The sequence below is a fragment of the Chelonoidis abingdonii genome, chromosome 26 (genome assembly GCF_003597395.2).
Source record: "Chelonoidis abingdonii isolate Lonesome George chromosome 26, CheloAbing_2.0, whole genome shotgun sequence".
NCBI classification, from domain to species: Eukaryota; Metazoa; Chordata; order Testudines; family Testudinidae; genus Chelonoidis; species Chelonoidis abingdonii.
In genome coordinates this window covers 1,378,122-1,393,517 of record NC_133794.1, presented here as the reverse complement: position 1 = coordinate 1,393,517, position 15,396 = coordinate 1,378,122, and the positions used below count along the sequence as shown (strand labels likewise).

Here is a 15,396-nt window from a genome sequence, read left to right as displayed (position 1 = left end):
GATTAGGGCCCCACTGCGCTGGGTGCTGCGCAGATCCTGGCTGGATCAGGGTCCCCGTTGTGCCAGGTTCTGCACAGACACACAGTCCCTGCCCAAAGAGCTTCCCATTGAACCAGGGACGATAACCTGCAGTGCAGAGGGACTGACCCAGGTCACTCAGGGAAGTCAGTGGCAGAGGCAAGAACTGACCCCAGAGCTCCTGAGTCCCAGCCCATGGTTTGAATTTGTCACCCCACCCCAGCTGGAGTCAAGTTAGCATGGGGATAATCTCTGCCCCTAAGGCAGCCGTGCAGCAGCCAAGCCGAGCAGGGGGCTGAGTCCCACATCCTCACACTAGGAGGGGGGCAGGGACCCACTGGATGGAAGGTCTAGTGGTTAGAGTGGGGCTAGACCCTCTCCAAACGACAGAAGGATATGGCACAGACAGATCTGCCATCCTCTCCCCATTCGTCCTGCCAGGCCAGGTCCTCACCCTGGACCCAGCTCCTGCCAGCTGCCCCCACGGGTGCCTCAGGGGAGAGGGAAACGGGAGCAGCGTGGGGGGCTGCTAGCTTGGCTGTACCCAGGCCCGGGGGTATATCTGATCCATCCCTCCCTTCCTGGCTCACCCTGGCAGGGCCAGTCCTGCTCGCCAGGGTTTGCTGCCATCTCCTGGCCAGCAGAGGAAAGGCAGGATGAAGACCCCCAAGGCCTTTCACACAGCCCCGCTCCCCCCAGCAATCTTTATCCCCCGCCCCCCCAATTCCCTGGGAGTCTCCCAGTTCCAAGCCAGGCCTGATTCTGGTGCAAGTGAGCTGCTGTCTGCAGGGGGCTGGCGCAGTCTCATCTCCCCCTCCCTGGAGCTGAGGATAGAACCCAGGAGTCCTGACTCCCAGCCTCCCCCGCTATCCTCAATCTAATCACTGTTATCAAATTCAGCCTGACTCGGGGGTGGGAATATGACACAGGGTCCTGCCACTCTAGGGGGTGCTGGCTCTGATACAGACCCAGGACAGGGAATGGGGCCTGGGCCTGACAATGAAGTGAATTTGAGGGGGGGTCTCAGCTCCAGGGTGTGTGGAGGTGGCAGCTGCCCCCATGGTCTGTGCAGAGGGGCACCAGGGCTGCCAGAACCACAGAGACGGGGCTCCCAGAACATGGGTGGGGGGAGCTGAGGGGCTGCCGGGCTGCCAGGCTGCCAGCTCCCAATGGGGCTCTGAAAACCAGAACCAGGCTGAGGCGATGCCAGGCACTGACCCCTGGGCACCACGTTCGTTCTCATCCACAGTGATGGGGCCACCCTGTGCCCCGAGCCCCGCCATCCCCCCACAGCTGTCTGTCTGGGTGGGTGCGACTGAGGTGTGGGCGTGCACAGTGCCCCCTGGTGGTGGAAATAGCCTGGCCTCCCCAGTGGTGACCATAAAGGCGGATTCTGTCTTGGGGTTGATGGACCCTGACCCAACCTAGCTGTTCTCTGGCTCAGCAGCACCCTGGGGCCACCACTAGGGGGCTCCGTAGATGCTGGGCTGACACAGAGGAGGCTAATGAACAGAGAATGGGGTAGGGAAGGAATAGCCCTTAACAGCTGATCACGCACCCCTGAGCCCCCTGGCATCACCCCACCCCCTCAAGCATCCCCTCTCCAGCCCCTGGCATCACCCCTCACTCCCTGGCATCTTCCCCTGGCACCATCCCTGCCCCCAGGCTTTCATTGCCCTGCCTGCTGTGCCATTCGACCCCCCGCCCCGCCTGCCGCGCCCACCAGAACGAAACCACCCAGCTCTCGGCCCCTTGGTTCCAAGAACTCTTGTTTCCTTTATTGTTTGAATTTCTCGTTTGTAACTCAAGAATAGTTGCCATTTATTTTTTTTTAAATGATCTGCATCGTCGTTATTGTTATAATTGTTTTTGTCTTTGTTCTGTTTAATGCACTTGACCCAAAATTGATTTGGCATATTGAACAGAGGAAGGAAGGAGCAACGGAATTCCAAGTGAGAGACAGGCCATGGAAGGCCTGTCCCAAGACCCAGCAGGCAGGAGGGCAGCGCTATTCTGCAGGCACCCACTGGGCAGCCCTGGTAACACGTGGTGGCATTGGGCCAACAAGGGGGGTGATAGGAAAAGGGGGGAGCTAAACCCATAGGGCCTGGCAGAGGAAGCACCCACTAATGAGGACAACAACCTTCTTCTAGGTCCCAGCTGGGAGAGCTGCACCCTCAGCTCAAGGAGGGGGGGAGGGTTGGGTGCCTGAAGGGCCCCAGGTGGCCCCCATGGGTGGCTGGCCATGTGGTGTGACTAAGGGGCCCCCCTATCTCCACTTGTGCCATCTCCTGGTGAGGGAAGGGCTCAGAGACACCTTGTCCATGGGCAATGGGCAGCAGAGGGGCAACAGCTTCTCCCTCATCCTCTGCTGCTATGCAGTGGTGCCTGCACCACCACCCCCTACTGACTGGGTGCAGAATTTGCACAGGTGGCTTTGGGCTCAGCAGATTGTGGGTTCTAAGCCCCCTCATGGGGCTGTGGACTCTGTGGGGCTGCAGCTGCTCCATCCCAACTTGGCCCATTACCCCATGGGAAATGGAGTCACCAAATAAACACATCTTCCTAGCCATTGGCTAACAGCTAGCCAATCACAGAGGAGATCTCTCATGGAAAGGGGGAGGCACAGGCTTCTCATTGGTGGCCGGAGCTGGAGTTGGAATTTGATTGGAGAGCTTGATGCTCCGCCTTCCCAATACATAAAGGCATTTGAGGGGGTGGACTGACTGGGGTGGGGATCATGGCTGCCCCGGGGCAGGGGGGAGGGCTCATTCAGTGTTGTGGATGGCAGCAGGATTTTGTGGCTCTCTGGCTTCAGTTGCAGCTGGGGGCTGGGAACGGGTTTGGCATATGGGTCAGAGGTGGGCAGCCAGGATGAGTTGGGGGATGAGGGAAGGGCCCCTTCCCCGACTTTAAAGGCTCTGGAGCTGGGAGTTTTCCCAAGCCCTCAGCGTAACACTGGTCCCAAAGAGATGGGGGGCAGGCTGAGCTGGGAGAGCAGGGCTCTCCATGGCTGGGGACCAGTTTACCAGCAAGAGAGGGGGAGCAAGAGTGAAGGAGCCCCCCGAATTGGGGCACGAGATTGCCCTGACAGTGAGTGTCCTACCAGGACCTACCACCCATGAAATAAGAGGCTGGCAGGCATGGGGGCCAATGGGGGAGACGGGTGGAGGGGCTTAAAGGGAGGTCACCCCCACAAATCAAGCCCCTGATATATTGTACCCCCACCCCCGATCCCACTCTCAGAATGGCTAATTCCCCCCGCCCCCAGATAAATGAAGAGAGCCATGTACAAAGAGAGTGAGCACCATTCAATACATTGGACCTCAGGCAGGGTCTCCCTGACCCCCCCACTGACAGACATCCCGTTGCCCTCCCTCAGATCAGAGCTGGCTCATCAGTCAGCGAGGTGGTGGTGGTGGTGGGGGCTGTTGGGTCCAAGCCCAGACCATTCTGCCATCACCACTGGGATTAGACCCAGAGACTTTCACCCCAAAACCTGCCCCCCAAACCCCAGGAACAGATACATGCTTCTGAGGGTCAGCAGGAGGCTGTTAGAGCTGCTGCCAGTCACCAGGAGTGACACGGTCAAATGCACTGAGCCGGGGAGATGCATTGAAAGGAGGGTCCCTGCTAAGGCCCTGCCCAGAGATGGGAAACTGGGGCCAACTCCCAAGAGCAGCCAAGTGACAAGGGTCCCGCAGGCATCAGCAAAATGTAAAGAAATGGGGGAGGGGCACCGGTGCCAGATCAACTTGAGGGCCTGGATAGGAAGCCATGTTAGAGCCACTCTGGTAGAAAACACAACCGCACCCCCCTGTTGTACTCCATTAACCCCTGGAGACACAATTGCACCTCCCAGCGATACCCCAGGAACCGCCCCCCCAATACATGACTGCACCCCCCTGAAATACGCCAGGAACCGCCCTCATGAGACACGACTGCACCCCTCCGTTGTACCCCAGGAACCTGCCTCCCCCCGAGACACGACTGCACCCCCTGCAATACCCCAGCCCTGGGAACCCTCCACACTGTGACTTTGGCCCTAGGGTCTCTTTGGCCAGAGCACGTTAGGAGCCATCACTGCACTATCTGGGCTCCTGCCTCGCAGAGGAAACCCACCAATAGCTTTCCGCTCGCTCTGCTGGGGTGGGACAGAGCGCTGCTGCCACGCATGGTGCAGGGCATGGCTACGAGTGCCAGTGGGCACATGCCACTCCCACATGCTCGCAGTGGGCACTGGGGGTAAAGGCTGCACTAAGTGCAAGGCGATGAAGACCCAGGATTATGCGTTATTCCAGCTACAGCTCATGGGGCTCACGCCAATGGAAACTAGCCTAGCTGGGCTGCTGGGGGGCTTGTTTGGGCCATGCCAGGCTCCACCCACCCTCAAGATAACCTGCCAAACCAGGAGCCACCCTCCCCAAGCACTGTTGGCTCCCATCAGGGCTTGCCGGAGGCAGCCAGCCCCTTGCTCTACCGGGTATGTCTTTGGTTTTGGGGTGGGGGGGGGCTAGGCCATCGAAGGACTGCACCTCGGATGCAGAAATGTCCAGGTGGCACCAGCCACGGGCGAGACGGGAGGGCATAAGGCTGGTTGGTTTGCCAGGTTGTGAGCAGAGGAATTTCCAACCCCCCAGAACAGGAAGTGCAGAATTGACCTCTCCCTCCAAATGGATCTGGGCGCTAAGCCCCATGTGAGTAACAGCCCACGCAACTAAATCCATCCGTGACACGGATGGGAGCCCTGGTTGGACAGCTGCTCCCTGGGAGGCGTCATGAGGCAGCCATCCCAACCCCCAATCACCCTGCAAAGATTTCATAGGTGCAAAAGTCACGCGGCTCCAATCGCCCCCACACTCAGCTTTCAAATAGCCTCCAAATGCAACACCCAGCAAGAGAACAAACCTGCTGCTTAAATGTCTCCCAGCATCCTGAAAAACCCACCATTCAGCAGGGCTGAGCCCGGCTCAGCTAACGAACTCATTGCACTTGTGACGGGGAGGGTGAAATGCAGGCTCCTGGAGCAGAGTGGGAGATGAGGGTTGGAGACCAGACCCCAGCCTAGCTCCCATCAGGGGATCGATGGGCAGTTCCCATCAGGGGGTGCCTGGGAATGGCTCCCCTCGGTGCAATGGGAGCTGGAGCTGTTCCCATGTCAAGGCTAGAACGGGCAGAAGCTGTGCTGTGTTATCCCAGAGGTGCAAAAGAAATTGTGCAGCTGACACCCCCATTCCACCCTCTCAGCTCAGGCTCTGCTGAGCCCAGGGCCCGGGCTGGGCATTGGACAAAAGGAGGAGGCTCAGGGGGGAATGGGGGGTAAGTCATCAGTTGTTGAATAAAACACTCAAATATTCTAGAGTAACAGACCTGGATGCTGCATTGACTCTGGTGCAAGCCGCAGTGTTCAGGGGGAACTTGGGGGTCGGGGGGTGGTTGTCTGTGGCCTGGCATACAGCTCCAGTGGAGCCACTGAAGCAGCCCTCAGTATCCCAGAAGGCTTTGCAGGCCAGTTTCCCTGCATGCCTCAGCTGTCCTATTGGGCACTTGGCTTGGCAGGGAGCTGCCTGTGGGTTTTGCTCCGGCGAGGTGGGACGGTGGCTGCACTGAAACCTCTGAGTTTCACTCAGCTCTCCGTGATGGTCCTGGTGGTCGAGGGCTGGTTGCTCTGCATGGGGCAGGGGAATGACACTAGTGGGTGGTCCATCTACCCCCACCAAGGCCTAGAGCTGGAAAAAGCTTTTCAGGGCCTATCCAGCCCTTTGCTGGCCTTGTTTCTGGCCAGAGACCACTGGCCAGGGCAACACCATAAATATCACCCACTAGTCACCTATACTCTACTGTTCACCCAGGGTGTTTGCTGGCCACTGGGAGTGGGAGCTTGAGTTTCCCAAGCTCCTTGGGCCCCATCCACAGTGGGGTGTCAATAAGCATAGCTACATGGACACCAGCAGAGCAGCATCCATTTACACCAGCTAGGGATCCTGCCTCTTACGTAGCCACCCTTTTATCCAATGTTTAAGTCACTACATCCAAGCCGATGAAGCCCAGGACTGTTTTGAACCCTCTCATGATCTCTCATACACTCTCCAGTAGTTCCACAGGCTGGGAGAAAAGGAACCAGAAAGCGAAACCCTTCCACACTCCATGAATCTGAACCACACGCCCACCTGGCCCTTCAACTCGACCCCGTCAAATGCCTTCCATCCCAGAGGGATGCAAGTAAATAACCATAGACTTAAAAACTCCCAACACCCAACAGCCCGTCCAGAAAAAAAGCAAAATAAACCCCAAACAATGTTCCTAACCTACAATTACAGTATCTTTGGGTCTTACAGTAAATTTTTTTTACCCACAATTCCACAATGGCAGTGAGTGAGAAAATGACCGATCCATGTCAAGATGTATGAAAAAAGGACCTTATCCAGCAGGAAAAAGGAATGTTGAGAAAGTCACAGAAATGGCGCATTATATGTATATATTACATAAAAATTGTGCCAAAAAGTTTTTTTTCATGTTGATTGTAAAAATCTGCTCTTAGTCTTTGCAATCCCTTCCCCTGTCTTTGTCAAAAGGGGAGGGGGTCTCCTTGTTCCCTTCACCTGCCTCCCCAACAGTCCATGGGGCTGGAGCAGAGCTCAGTATATATCTTTAGATAAATATTTTAATTCCAGGACACAAACTGTTCCTGGGACTGTGGTTGATTGCTTGTATTTTTTTTTAAAATCCGTTTCATTTTTCAAGGGATTCCTCAATTCCCCTTTTTGTTGTTTGTTTGAAATTTCATATTTACAGCATTTCAGTCTGTATCCCTGCCCCTTCCCCGAATTAACCCTCCACCCCACCCTAAGCCCTCCACCCCGCCCTGGCAAAATGACGTATTCATGTGATATTGGCTCCTATGGTCTCTGTTGGGAAGACGAGGGCGAGAATTCAGAATTGTGTTTGAAAAGGGAGAATTTTTTGTTTTTTATTGTTTTGTCCTTTGAAAGAAAGAAAAAAGAGTGCCATTTGGGTTTCTGTTGGTCTTTTGCTCAAAGATGATCCGACTGATTTTTTTTGGGGGGGGGGAATGGTTCAATTGTCAAATTGCCCCCCCCAAAAATCCTCCCCACCTTCATCTTGACCCAACGGGGTTCAGAAAGCAGCTCCCACGAATCACCTGACTTCTGCATGTCTTCAGAGGAGGAAATAAAAGCAGAGCTGGAAAATGCAGAAGGGGCGAGAGCTGCAGGAGTTTCCGAGCTTCCTACTGAGCCACAGGAAAATGGCGTGTGCGCGTCTTGACCAGACTGACATGAGCAGACCGGGGGCCTAGCGGCTTTGTCAGGTTTAGAAGCCTGGTCCGAAGTTTGCTCAGTTGGGGCCGCGACCGCTTCGGGCCTAATGGAGGGTCCTCCCAAGGCTTTTTTCAAGCAACTGGGGAGTGGGAGTGCTGCTGGGGTGGACATCTTTGGGGCCTGGGAGATTGTCGGTCCTGAGAGGGGCACGGGAACTTTTGCGGTGCCATTGCCGGTACCACTGGGGGAGCACTGCGTACCAAGGCGCTTGGTCCTGCATCCAAGATGCAGTGTAGACTCCACGAGGAGTTGCTCGAGGTGGATTTCTCTCTCTTTCCTTGTTCGGGGCTTGAATGCTTTGCAGATCTTACACTTGTCAGCCCGATGGGCCTCCCCCAGACACTTAAGTCAGGAGTCTTGGGGATTGCCCATGGGCATGGGCTTGTTACAAGAACTGCAGGGTTTGAAGCCCTGGGACGGCATGCCCCAAGGGCAGTCGTTGAAGGGCAGAACTGCCCCCAACTACTAAACTACACTTAACACTAAGATAACTCTCAACGATTAACTAACAAAGGTAACTACCAAGATATGAGAAAGCTCGGGATTAGTGGAGCACTTGATAAGCAAGAGACCAGTGTTCCAATAACCATCACTGGTGGTAAGAAGGAACTGAAGCAGGGTTGGGCTGGCAGGGTCTTATACAGATCGCCATTTCAGTGCCACTCAAAGTGCCTCCCCAGCTGGTCCAACGAGTAGCTGCTAGGAAAAAAGTTTCTGAAATCCGTGACCGCAGCACGCACACACACCTAACTGGAATTGATATGAGCAACACATCTCAAAGAAGAATCATTACAGCTGCGGGATCTGGGGGGAGGCAGGTCCAGGCCCCACACTGCGGGTGTCTCTCCCAGCACTCACACACATCCCTCCTGCATTAGCATGGCCAGTGTATCCATTGAACCCCGATGTGTGAGATATATATATATAAAAACACACATCGGGGTTCAATGGACACACACACACACGTCTCCAGCCAGGATCCGAGCCGGGGTTCCTCTGCCAGCACAGAAGGTCGTTATCGAGCTGGGGGGGAGCCTGGTAGGACGAGCTGGAGTGGGATGTGGGACCTTTCCGCCTGAACGTGTGAGCTCCAGCTGCGGAGACCCTCTGGGCCAAGGATCGGCAACCTTTCAGAAGTGCTGTGCTGAGTCTTCATTTATTCACTCTGATTTAAGGTGTCACGTGCCAGTGATACGTTAATGTTTTTAGAATGTCTAGAATATAGAACTAAGCTATTGTTGTATGTAAAGTAAATAAGGTTTTTAAAATGTTAAAAAGCTTCATTTAAAATTAAATTAAAATGTAGAGCCCCCCTGACCAGTGGCCAGGACCCGGGCAGTGTGAGTGCCACTGAAAACGAGCTCGCATGTTGCCTTCAGCACACGTGCCATAGGTTGCCTACCCCTGCTCTGGACTCATCCTCATGCCCTTGGCAGCCCTAGGCCTTTCCCGGATCTCAGCCCCGCCTGCCCCCTGCGCTGCCCCAGAGGGCCTCCCATCCAGCCTGCCTAGTGCACTGCCCAGTTCCCGCCAGCCAGGGGCAGCAGAGAGACAGGGATTCATGCCTGGGGGAAGAGGAAAGATGTTTCTGCCTTTGCCATCCCCTACCTGCCCTGAGGCCAGTGCTGGGGATGGCCTGTCCCTGATGGCAGCCAGCCACCGCTGGTTCCTCTGAGCCAGGGGTAGGGGGGCGGTTCTAGAGTGTTTGCACCTGCTCTGAAATTTGTTCCACGCCCACTCCCATCACAACCACCTGGTGCCACCTTCGGCCCTTCTTTGCTTCCCAGCTTCCCAGGGCCTGGGGTAAACCCAGATCCAGAGCTAGGGGTAAATCCAGGCCAATGCTCTGAGAGTCGAGGGAGAGCTGCACTGGGCGATGCAATCAGAGTGTGTGTGCATGGGTACATATATGTGCTCCCGTGTATGCATGTTCCTATGTGTGTGCATGGGCATGCATGGGGGTATGTGTTCCGGTGGGAGCACCTGTGTTTGCCTGTTGGCATGTGTGTGCATGTTCCATTCATGCATGTTTACATATGTGTGCAGGGTCTCCTGTGTTCTGCGCATGCACATCTGAGTATGCGTGTGCAGTTGTGTGCATTGCCCTCTTGTGACACAGGCCCCGGACGGATAAAGGATTGACAGCTGGTACAAACCAGCAGAGTTGCTCTTTAGCATGGGTACTGGGGGCGGTTGGGCCATGCTGCTACTCAAGGCTGGGGGCTCTAGCCCCAGCTGTGTGATCTGACCCCGTTCCTGTCCCACTCTGGGTGATCACAGACTCCTCTCTGAGACTCACAGGTTCAGTTGGGCTGGCCCCACGGCCCAGGCTGGGGGTGGTGAGGTGGGATGCATGGAAGGCTCCTGGTGGGAGGAGGAGGAGGAGAAACACATTGTTAAAGATGGGGTGAGGGGGGTTAGCTGGTTTCTATCCCTCCTGGGCAGACAAGGGATGGGAGTGGGCTGTCCACAGTCTGAGGCAGCTGGGGCCGAAATGGACAAGGAAGCAATCAACTTAAAACAAAAAAAAAAAAGCCTCATCAGGAAGGTTTTTAACACCCCAGAACCATGGGATCCTTGCTGGACCTGTGGGAAAAAAGCATGTTTAGCCCCCCCAGCAAAAATAAATATAGATCTGCCCCCACCCTCCCCACCCCAGTGCACTTGGAAATACAAAATAAGCTGAGAGAAAGAGAGAAAAACATGGACTGGAAAGAATCAAGCCCGTTTTTTTTTTTTTTGTTGCTGTTGTCTCTTGAGCAATTAACAATCTGTTAATTTACTGGCTTCCTACTGCTGCCTCTGACAGCCCCAATGCTCGTTAGAAAAATCTTGTTTTCTCCCTGCCGTTCCTGGTACTTACATTAAACTAGAAACCTCCACAAAGGTCCAAGATGGTCAAATTAAAAAAAAAAAATATATATATACACCTCTACCTCGATATAACGCTGTCCTCGGGAGCCAAAAAATCTTACCGTGTTATAGGTGAAACTGTTATATCGAAATTACTTTGATCCGCCAGAGTGTCCAGCCCTCCTCCTCCCCAGGAGCACTGCTTTACCACATTATATCAGAATTCGTGTTATACTGGGTCGCGTTATATCAGGGTAGAAGTGTATATAAAATCAATTGCATCCCCGCCCCTTCTGGCAATAACAGATCGAGTTAAAGACCATGAGTGCATCTTTTGCTTAATTTAATTTCTTTTAACAGGCAGGAAAAAATAAGAAGAATCTCAAACCCAGGATTTATCGGAAGAACAGAAATAAAGGAACGAAAAAAGAATAAACAGAAATAACAGAAAATTCCATATTAAAGTGGTTAGTAAAAATAAACTAAAACCAAGCAAATGCACCCAATAGATTACTATTGCTAGTATTAAAAAGCTGGTTTATATATGTGTGTGTGTGTGCAGACCAGGGGTAGGCAACCTACGACACGTGTGCCAAAGGCAGCACACAAGCTGATTTTCAGCGGCACTCACACTGCTCGGGTCCTGGCCACCGGTCTGGGGAAATCTGCATTTTAATTTAATTTTAAATGAAGCTTCTTAAACATTTTAAAAACCTTATTTACTTTACAGACAACAATGGTTTAGTTATATATTATAGACTTATAGAAAGAGACCTTCTGAGAACGTTAAAATGTATCACTGGCACGCGAAACCTTAAATCAGAGTGAATAAATGAAGACTTGGCACACCACTTCTGAAAGGTTGCCAACCCCTGCTGTAGACAGAAATATATATATAAACAAATCACGGTTGTGTTTTTTAATTGTGCATCGTCTCATTAGCAGAGCACTCCAGGGGTTAACAGAGAAGATAAGCCGGGAGGAATGAGACAAAGACAAAAAAAATGAAAGTGGGCACTTTAAACCGAGCTTTTACTAAAAGAACCCAAGAGGTTTACGAGCTCCTGCTTGGGGTGTGGGAAAGAATTTTGAATCGGTACCCTGGTAAAGCAGGTGCTTAACTCTAATGTTTGAAGTCTTCTTGTGTACTAATGATCAGTAATAATAACTAATACTACTATTAATGAAATAACTTTCAGTGGATGTGTGGAGGGGAAGCTCAGGCAGGAACGAGGAGGTTATTTTACTCTGTATCTGGCACTGGTCTGAGTGCCGCTTAACTAGTGTCCAGTTCTGGTGTCCCCACTTCCAGACAGATGCTGAGAAATTGGAGAGAGGCCAGAAGACCCGTGAGGATTCGCAAACCTGCCCTCTAGTGACAGACTCCAGGAGCTCAAGTGGATTAGCAGAGAGACAGGGAAGGGGTGACTTGGTCAGTCTATAGGGACTTTGATCATGAGCTCTTTGAGACTGTCACACTGGAAATTGGCAGGGAGGGTAAATTAACCAGAGGAACAGCTTCCCGGGGCATGGTGGATTCTCAGCCCTGGCCCTTTCCAAATGGAGTCAGGATGTTCTGCTCTCAATGGAGCAGGAGTTAATCCAGAGAGGGCGGGGGCCTGCTCCGCAGCTGGCTGGACTCAAAGAGGATCACCGTGGGCCCAGCTGCCCTTAGAACGTGTCATCTAGAGGGTTAGAGCAGCTGGGGCTGGGAGTCAGGACTCCTGGGTTCTCTCCAGCCACCACACACGTGGCTCCTCGAAGTAGCTGTTTTTGTCCCAAAACTTAATATTTTAATAACTTTAAGAAGATCATTTAAAAAAAAAAGTGCCACCAATGAGACACAGACAGCCGAGCCCTGGGGACCGTCGCAGGCTGGGGCTGCTTGCCTCCTTCAGCTCAGGCCGTGTCGTACCGTCATGGAAGCCAAGGGCAGTGGCTGATGCTGCAGTGCCTGGGGGGAGGAGAGGAGTTCTCGGGGGGGGGCAGGTTCATCACTGCTGGCTGGATTCATCTCCACTGCCCGCACTCAGCCGGGCCCAGCATCGCACCGCAGGCGGGGCCAGGGACCCGTTCGTACCGAAGGGAAAGGTGCCCCCTGTGGCCAGAGTACGTGGCGTCGGAGCTGAGCGGCTGCCCTGCTGGCCATTGCTATTGCTGGTGATGCTGGCAGCGCGCAGGCCTGGAGCTGGTGAGCGCCCAGCGGGTGGGGGCAGCTGGGCAGCGTAACGGTTCCACTGGGCAACCGTTGAAGCAGCTGCATGCGGCGAGTCCAGGTGCGTGGTGGGTCTCTGCTCACAGGCAGGGCCGGGCCAGGGGCAGGGGGCCTGGTTTTCTCATTTGCAAAGCTGCAGTGTCCAGAAATGGGCTGAGTGCAAGAGTGCTATCACTCTGACTCCTGCGACCGCTGGAGCCCCTGCTAGAAAAGGGGGGGGGTTAGAGCAGGAGTCAAACCCCCACTGCCCCTCCCTCTAGGCTGGTCACTAGTGGCCCTAAGGCCACATGGTGAGTCAAAATGACACATGGGGTCCTGGCTCTCAGCCCCTCCCAGAGCTGGGGACAGACCCCAGGGATCCTGGCTCCTATATCCCCCCTCCCCTCCCAGAGCTGGGGACAGACCCCAGGGGTCCCAGTCCCTCTGTCTGGCTTCTAATTCCTTTTCAGCCCAGCTCTGCCTCATTTCTAACCCCCCCCCACCCCCCCAACACTTGCTGGGTGGGGTTTGGCTGTGGGGGCTGGAGCAGGAGGGAAAGGGGGAGCGGGGAAGGGCTGCAGGGCAGAAGGCTCCTGTGCTGTTGTGGAGCCCGGTTCCCCCTTACCCGCGTGATGGTGATCGAGCTGGAGAACTCGGAGGATTTGGCCTGGCCTTTGAGGCCACCGCAGCTCAGCCACCTGCAGTACTCGTCCCTCACCTGGCAGGAGAGAGGAGAGGGCTGGTCACCCCATGGCGCAGGGGCGCTCGCGGGGGTGAGGCCTCAGCTGTAGGAAGACAAGGGCCCAGAACTGGCCGCGGAGGGGGGAACTCTCAGCTATGCCAGCCCCAGCCCCTCCCAGCAGAGGGCACTGGGGGGAGCCCCCAGTGGCAGGGCTGTGGGGCAGGGGGTGAGCGCTGGCTGTGGAAGGAGCCTCAGGGGGGCCTAAGTGAAGCAGAGGTAAGTGCTGGCTCTGGGGCTGCCAGGGGTGGGGGGCACTGAGGGGTGGGGGCTGAACACTGGCTGGGGGGAGCCTGGGATGTGTGGCTTGGGGATGGTGCTGTGGGGCAGAGGTTGAGTGCTGGCTGTGGAAGGAGCCCCGGGGAGGCTATGTGGAGCAGGGGGTGAGCGCTGGCTGTAGGGGTGCCTGGGGATGCTATGGGGTGGGGGTTGAGCGCCAGCAGTGGGGGTGTGCCCAGGGGAGGGGAGATGCTGTGGAGCAGGGGTGAGCACTGGCTGTGGAGGGGCCCGGTGGGAGGCACTGTGGGGCAGGGGGTTGAGCGCTGGCAGTGGGGGTGCCCAGGGGGGGCGCTGTGGGGTGGGCATTGAGCACCAGCTGTGGGGGCGCTCTGGGGCAGGGGTTAAGTGCTGGCTGTGGGGGCACCGGGGGGCGTGTTTGTGGGGCAGGGGTTGAGCACTGGCTGGGGGCAGGATGCTATGGGATGGGGGTTGAGCACTGGCCAGGAGGGTGCTGGTGGGTGGGGGGGCGCTGGGGGGCAGGGGTTGAGCACCGGCTGGGAGGGGACTGGCCTGTTTCTTGAGCAGACAGTGCAGCAGGAAGATGAAGAGCCCCTGCAGGCTGTTGAGGATGGTGAAGATGTAGGAGGCGACCAGGCTGCGCTGGTTGAACTGGAACATGCCGAAGATCCAGGTGATGCCCAGGATGCAGAGCTGGGCGATGGCCGTGATGGTGAGCACCCTGCGGGGGAGGGGAACCAGTCACATGGCCCCGCCCCTCAACCACAGCCCACCTCCCCTCCTGCCTTGGGGCCCTGCCCCTGAGCCACAACTCCCCTCCCCCCTTGGAGCCCCTCCCCTCAGCCTCAGCTCCTGTCCCCCTGGGGTCCCACCCCTCAGTCACAGCCCATCTCCCCTCCCTCCTCAGGGCCCCACCCTTGAGGGGTTGCCCCACCTCCCCTCTCTCCTAGGGCCCCGCCCCTCGAGTCTGAACACCCCCTGCATGTGACTGACATCTCCTGCACACAGCCCCACCTCCCTAGACTCTGCCCCCTAGCCAGTAGGCAGTGGGGGAAAATGTCACTCATATGTGGCTCCCTCTGGCCACACATGGGGGATGACATCTTGCTACTCATATGCCCCCCCTCAGCTCCCCGTCCCCCAACGGGGGGCAGCAGGGCAGTGCCAGGGTCTCTGCTGCCCCGGGGGTCGTGCCCGCTACCTGAGCTTCTTCAGCTGGCTCATGTCAGGGTTGATGTCAGCGAATTTCAGCGACAGCTTCCAGACGGTGACCACAAAGATCACAGCGTTGACCTGCGGGGGGCAGGGGAGAGGCGGGTTGGGAGAAGGGCAACTGTGTCCCGGGGGTGCGGGCTATGGGATCTGCCAGCTGTGCAACCCCTGGGGCAGCCACTTGCCTGGGCTGGGGGCGCCTCACTCCCAATAGTGACAATGCTCTACGCCTGGAGGCTGGAGACTTGGGGGTGGGCAGCGAGGGGCCCAGCTGCCCTGAAGCGGGGGCTGGGTGGCAGGGGAAAGAAGCAAAGGCAGCTGACAGCCAGGCCCTCAGGGGCCAGCCAGGGGGCCAGGCACCTGGCATGGGGCTGGGCTGGGGGAGGCGGTTACCGCGAAGATGATGCAGACAGGCGCCAGGAAGCTCCAAATGAATTGATTCTCCAGCGAGAGCCAGCAGCTGTGGAGGGAGGGACAGACACGGGTCAGTCACTCACTTGCCAGCAGGGGGCACTGCAGGGTGGGGTCTGCCCCCCCCACTGGCAGAGTGGGCGATGGAGACTTGCCATCCCCCCCCCCCCTTCGTGGCCAGGAGCTTCCTTGTGTTGTACATATGTCCTGGGCTGGGGCCCTGAGCAGAAGGTGCCCTTAGCCCAAGTGGCAAGAGGATGCCCCCCTGATGGGGGCCTCACCCACCCCATGGGGACCCACCGACCCACCCCTCCCCTCCCCCAGTGGGCCCAGACGGCAGCGGCCTCCCGGCTGAGCCGCTCCTGCCCCCGTGTGCTGCCTGGGCATGGGGC

The 15,396-nt window shown here is 56.2% G+C and overlaps 1 protein-coding gene across 7 annotated transcripts in view; it reads right to left on the bottom strand.

Annotated features, from left to right (window-relative positions):
• ADGRE5 (adhesion G protein-coupled receptor E5) overlaps positions 1-15,396 on the bottom strand; it is a 113,086-nt gene that overhangs the window by 70,609 nt on the left and 27,081 nt on the right. For 2 of the 7 annotated variants that reach the window (XM_032781412.2, XM_075060964.1), the window contains 5 exons: positions 14,987-15,053; positions 14,583-14,674; positions 13,934-14,102; positions 13,031-13,123; positions 10,538-12,630 (listed from right to left, as the gene is read on the bottom strand). In XM_032781412.2, the coding sequence (XP_032637303.1) occupies positions 12,598-12,630; positions 13,031-13,123; positions 13,934-14,102; positions 14,583-14,674; positions 14,987-15,053 (454 nt within the window). In that variant the 3' untranslated portion in view covers positions 10,538-12,597. Of the gene's footprint in view, positions 1-10,537; positions 12,631-13,030; positions 13,124-13,933; positions 14,103-14,582; positions 14,675-14,986; positions 15,054-15,396 lie in introns of those variants that run through there. The other 5 variants (XM_075060962.1, XM_075060965.1, XM_075060960.1 and 2 more) reach the window with 3 other exon arrangements.